Source organism: Cottoperca gobio, unplaced genomic scaffold (assembly GCF_900634415.1).
Source record: "Cottoperca gobio unplaced genomic scaffold, fCotGob3.1 fCotGob3_95arrow_ctg1, whole genome shotgun sequence".
Classification (NCBI taxonomy): domain Eukaryota; kingdom Metazoa; phylum Chordata; class Actinopteri; order Perciformes; family Bovichtidae; genus Cottoperca; species Cottoperca gobio.
The window spans coordinates 1,642-7,819 of NW_021167078.1; the positions used below are offsets into that span (position 1 = coordinate 1,642).

The 6,178-nt window shown below is 41.9% G+C and overlaps 2 protein-coding genes across 2 annotated transcripts; one reads left to right on the forward strand and one right to left on the reverse strand.

The window, feature by feature from the left end:
* Positions 1-1,052: 1,052 nt before the first annotated feature.
* Positions 1,053-3,361, reverse strand: LOC115006306 (proteasome subunit beta type-6-like). The gene is made up of 7 exons (XM_029428455.1): positions 3,209-3,361; positions 2,668-2,735; positions 2,272-2,337; positions 2,125-2,190; positions 1,908-2,037; positions 1,497-1,641; positions 1,053-1,257 (listed from the first exon to the last, which is right to left on the reverse strand). Exons 1-7 carry the CDS (start codon positions 3,305-3,307, stop codon positions 1,130-1,132), a joined length of 702 nt encoding a protein of 233 aa, XP_029284315.1. The 5' UTR covers positions 3,308-3,361; the 3' UTR covers positions 1,053-1,129.
* A 62-nt stretch (positions 3,362-3,423) lies between these two features.
* LOC115006307 (trafficking protein particle complex subunit 1-like) lies at positions 3,424-5,457 on the forward strand. Its single transcript, XM_029428456.1, is given in 6 exon segments — positions 3,424-3,565; positions 3,966-4,064; positions 4,295-4,365; positions 4,460-4,598; positions 5,202-5,228; positions 5,230-5,457. Coding segments are annotated over 5 exon segments (438 nt in total). The 5' UTR covers positions 3,424-3,565; the 3' UTR covers positions 5,332-5,457.
* The last annotated feature ends 721 nt before the right edge of the window (positions 5,458-6,178 follow it).

The following is a 6,178-nucleotide window of genomic DNA, read 5'->3' on the forward strand; positions in this document are numbered from 1 at the left end:
TGTTTACTGATTAGTTATTTCTGCTTCCTGTCTCTTGCAGGTTTTTATTACCACATTAAAACATCCCAACGTGACGACAGAACAACCAACTCATTTAAATATGTTATCAATCATTTGGAAATGAAACGAGGAGGCCGGTAGATGTTGTCCAAAAGAAGTTGTCGTAAAATAAAACGTGTAAACTGACTGACCTCAGTCCCCCATTGGTCCCCTGAGACCTCCAACGAGCCAATAGCAGCAGTCTGCCGCAGTGATGTCATCAGTGAGGTGACCGCGTGACTTCACAGCGCCTCCTTTTTATTAATGAAATATTATTGTTATTGTTGATAGTCAGGAGGATGTTCACAATAAAGATGAAGCGTCCAATCAGAAGTCTCGTCTCCAAACTGTGTGTTGAAATGTTCAGTAAGTGTCCGTCAGCTGCTATAATCAGTGTGTGTGAAGTGTGTGTCCAACACACACTCATTAACACATTACAGCAGAATGTAATAACATCTTCCTCTGAGCTTCACATCTGGATCACAATTTAACTTTTCACTGTTTGGGACAAACACCTGCTGTTTCCAATAAATATATAAATAAATATATAAATAAACATATATATATTTATATATATATATATATATATATTTATATATAATATATATTTATATATAAAATATATATATATATAAATATAAATATATATAAATATATAAATATATATAAATATATTATAAATATATAAATATATATCTAAATATAAATATAATATATATATCTAAATATATAATATATACCAATATAAATAAATATATAAATAAATAAAATAAATATATAACTAAATAAATATATAAATAAATAAAATAAAATAAATATATATATATATATATATTTTATGATGAATATGATATATTGACACAAAGTTAAATATCGCACCAGACTCCAGCCGGAATATCACGACTTTAAAACCCACTTCAAACACGCCTCGCAGTTTCCCCCCACTTCCAGTGTTGCTGCTAAGCTAGGCTAACCCTGGCAGAACATGAATATTTAAAGAACAGGACGACAGAGACGGACTGAAAACTTTATTGACAGCAAAACGTTAACACAGCTGTGTGTGTGTGTGTGTGTGTGTGTGTGTGTGTGTTCAGTGTGTGGAGCATTTAGGCAGCTGGTTTCCCAGGATGACCCGTCTCTCTACTCCCTCCTCGGAGATGCTCGCCAGTCTGATCACCCCCCCGCTGGAGCCGTCTCTCTCCATCGCCAGAGACACAGCTGACAGACAGACGGAGAGACAGAGAGACAGAGAGACAGAGAGACAGATAATGTTAGCATAGCTTTGATCAACCAAACTCCATTCAGAAAACAAGCATTTTAAGAGTTTTCCTGAACTCAGCACTTGTTCCTGACGGAGTTATGTTCATACCACTGCAGTGAAGCAGGTTAATTCAGAGTGAGGCGAGCAGGTGTGAACAGCGTTAGTGTTCAGCTCCCAGCATGCCTTGCAGCCGTACCTGCAGCTGTGAGCTCCAGACACTGCTCTTTGGTCATCTTGGGTTTGTAGTTAGAGTCCATGTAGCCGTAGATGTAGGAGCTCCCGCTGCCGCCCACGGACACCGGCTGCCTCACCAGCATCCCACCAATAGGAACGCAGTACACCTGAGACACAGACAGGTGAGCAGTGAGACAGGCTCTCACAGGGGAAACTTGTGACACTGGCCGCTTCTCAAAATCTTTCAAATCGACCGATTTAACAAGGTCATCGAACCCACAATCCTTTACTCGCGACGCACTTCCTGTTCCCCGATTTTATCATAAGCGAGTAAACATCAGAGTCCAAATGTTTGTTCAGACGGCAGCAAAGAGAAGACGCTTCGTCAGTTTTAGACTGAAGAGACACAAAGCAAATTAAATACTGCGAGTACCTGGCCCCCCTTGCGGCGGTCCCAGCCTGCCACCAGGATCCCGGCGCTCAGCTCTTCTCTGTAGCGGTAGCAGCTCGCTCTGAACAGATTGGCAGCCGTCTCCACCAACGGGGCCTCGTCCAGCTCGATGCTGGGGGGCGGGACCAAACACAGGGGAAGATTACCTCTCTGTGTGTGTGTGTGTGTGTGTGTGTGTGTGTGTGTGTGTGTGTGTTACCTGTGGAAGCCCAGCTGGTAGGTGACCACATCAGCGATGGCCTGCGTGTCAGCAGCTGATCCAGACCTGAAACACATGAAGATAAAACTCTGAAGAGTTCTCGTGTTGCAGCCGTGTGTGTGTATGTGTGTGTGTTGCTGAACAGACCTGCAGCAGAAGATCCGGTCATGGATCGGAGTCAGTTTGTCCGTCACTCTGTTGGCGATGTACGCTCTGAGAGACAGACAGGCAGAGAGAGAGGAGAGAGAGACAGAGAGAGACAGGCAGAGAGAGAGACAAAGAGAGAGAGAGACAGAGAGAGACAGACAGGCAGAGAGAGAGAGAGAGAGAGAGAGAGAGAGAGAGAGAGAGAGAGACAGACAGGCAGAGAGAGAGACAGAGAGAGACAGAGACAGACAGACAGGCAGAGAGAGAGATTACTTTATAATCTCAGAGAAAATCAAAGTTCTTTCCTCAAAGATTTACAGCCTCATTATAATATAATATAATATAATATAATGTTTAACATAATCATAGCATCATCTACACTTTATTCTTTCTTACCCGGTGGTGGTTCGAGAGTCGGCACCGATCACCACTCCTCCATCATACTCCACCGCCATGATGGTGGTCTGACAGACAGGTGGAGGGACAGACAGGTGGCAGACAGGTGGAGGGACAGACAGGTGGTGTTTAATACAGCAGATTAACTTGTTTGTGAACAAGCGGGTAGAAACATTGCATCCATTATCGGACAACTTCTCGTCTACAGCCGTTTAAGGTCGCCTAAGCCAGGTGACCCCTTTATCGGACAGACTATTAGCACCTCATTCCGGCTTCATAGCCCACATTCACCGGTCTGCTACTTTTATAAACCCACTCCAGGTTCAGATCCCACACCGGGACTGAACCCAGCCCGGTTCGACCCGGTTCACACTTCTTTTAGTCCGGACTTTAACACAATCAGAGATAGCGTTAGCCGCCGTTAGCACCCTGCCGGAGAAGTGCTGTCTCATTCAGCCGCTGTTAACCGTTAACGACTCCTCACGGGAACAGAACCAGGTCCGGTCAGCTCTGCTCCAGTACCCAGAGCCCATGTACTCACCCCGGTGCTGACTTCCTGGCTGGTCCAGTCCGGAAACAGCTCGTTATTAGAAGAAATCTGCTGTCCGAAGTACGGCATCATTGCTGCTGCTGCCGCCATCTTGTCTCTCTGTGTACCTACTGACGATGTGAGGGAGGCGGGAGATTTACGCGTTTAGCGCTGTGAATGGGTTACCAAAGAAATCATGTATAAACCTTTATCATTCAATAAGATGTTAGATGTCAGTCTTAATGTTTGTCTTGTTACTGAAAGTGAAATGTACATTTATAAAACTCCACAAAAGAAAGTTTTGTTCTGGCATGTGAGCGGACAGCCCTGCAGCGGGGTCCTGAGCGCCACTGGAGACAGGAAAAGAAGGTAAACACCGCTGCTGCGTCGTAAAATGTCATTAAACTCACTTTAAATACAGAATTAAACGTGTTCAACACAATATGTCGCCTTTCAATGAGTTATTACATCTGTCTAATTGAAAGATTTTGTTTAAATTATGTTTTAATAGCGTATCAGCCCGTTAAATGTCCCGTTCCGTCTGATCCGGCCGGAGGACCAGACTCTTTGACAAATATGTCATTTTATTCCTCAACATTGAACAATAAATAACTAAAAACATGTCATAAAACCTACTTTATACATTTTCAGATTATATAGAATGTAATCTTCAATTCGGCACATATATGAAACACCCAATGTTCTGCCAGTGAGGTGATGAGAAAAATTTATCTCAAACATTATTATTTTAAATGTGTGTTTATTTCAGATGACGGTCCATAACTTGTACATATTTGACCGTAATGGCAGCTGTCTGTATTATAACGAGTGGAACCGCAAGAAGCAGGCGGGGATCTCCAAGGACGAGGTGAGAAAATAAAGACTCTACAAAATAATAAAAACATTTTAAATCCATCAAGTCTGTGGGGAAGTAAACTGCCTGTCTGTCTCTCTGCCCGCCTGTCTGTCTCTCTGCCCGCCTGTCTGTCTCTCTGCCCGCCTGTCTGTCTCTCTGCCCGCCCGCCTGTCTGTCTCTCTGCCCGCCTGTCTGTCTCTCTGCCCGCCTGTCTGTCTCTCTGCCCGCCTGTCTGTCTGCAGGAGTTTAAGCTGATGTACGGGATGCTGTTCTCCATCCGATCATTCGTCAGTAAGATGTCTCCTCTGGACATGTATCCTTCACAACAACAGCTACCTGTCTGTCTGTCTGCCTGTCTGTCTCTCCCCCTGCCTGTCTGTGGTCCTTAGCAGCCTGTCTGTCCTCAGGAAAGAGGGCTTCCTGACCTTTCAGACCAGCAAGTATCGCCTGCACTACTACGAGACTCCCAGCGGACTGAGGTTTGTCATGAACACGGACCTGTCTGTCCCCAACGCCAGAGAGACACTGCAGCACATATACAGCAACGTAAGATACACACACACACACACACACACACACACACACACACACACACACACACACACAATATCAGTCAGAAATCATCACAGCTAGATATTATAGATTATAGATACTCAGGGTTTCCTCCCCAAAATCAAAGTAATTGTGACAATAATATTACTATATATAATATATAGTAATATTATTATTTATATAATATATAGTAATATTATTAGTATTATTTAGATAATATATAGTAAGTATGATTATGATAGGAGATATAGATAATATGAGAATAGTGAGTATATTATATTATGAGTATATTATAATAATAGTAATATATATAATAATAATAATAATAATATACTATATATGATATATAGTAAGATTATATATATAAGTAATAATATATATACTAATATATATAATAATATATATATACTATAATATATATATATAATATATATATATATATATATATATATATATATATATATATATATATATATATATATTTTTTTTTTTAGGTCTGAAAGATGACTTTTACCCAAATAAACATAATTTAACTCTTTTTTCTCTCTGTTTCCCTGTCTGTCTGCCTGTCTGTCTGTCTGCCTGTCTGTCTCTCAGCTGTATGTGGAGTACATAGTGAAGAACCCCGGTGTGTGTGTTGGGTCAGAGTTTGGACAGCGAGCTCTTCAGCAGCCGACTGGACGCTTTCATCCGAGCGTTGCCGTACTACAGCCCACGAGCTGCATAACACAGGACACACACACACACACACACACACAGTGTTTAGTATTTATTGGTTGTATTAAAGGTCTGAACACGTCGCTGCCGTCTGATGTTTTATTCTTTATAAATAAAGTAAAGTGTTTGAGCCTCAGATCTGCTGCGTATTTATTATTATATTATATGAAGGAGACAGAACATGAAAGACATCAGGGCTGCGAGGACACACTTAGAACATCATCTGCAGAGTGATGACAGAATAATCGTTGTTGCAGCTCTAATTTCTCCAAAATGAAGAAGTAATCTGTCACCTGTGCCCCTTATATACTGACAGCCCAGTGCATCACCGCCACCAAGTGTCCAAAATAATATTGCAGGGCTTAAACCAAATAATAATAAATGCCAACAATCACGCAAAACGGCTTCTACACTAATGATAATAATACCGTATTTTCCGCACTATAAGGCGCACTTAAAAGCCTTTCATTTTCTCAAAAAGCGACAGTGCGCCTTATAATCCGGAGCGCTTTATATATGGATTAATTCTGGTTGTGGTTACTGATCACGAAGCGATTTTGTGTGGTACACGGCGCTCTGTCAAAATGTTTTAGTACGACTTTGGTAAACTACAAAGCCACACCGCTTGCAGCATTACGGCTACCGTAGTCCGCGTCGCGGAGTAATACATACTGTGCTTCACCATAATATATATAGTGTGTGTGTATAAGGACCACAAAATGGCACCTGTCAAGAGACACGCTTACGACGCGGACTTCAAACTCAAGGCTATCAGTCACGCAGTAGAACATGGGAATAGAGCAGCTGCGAGAGAATTCAACATTAATGAATCAATGGTACGGAAGTGGAGGAAGCAA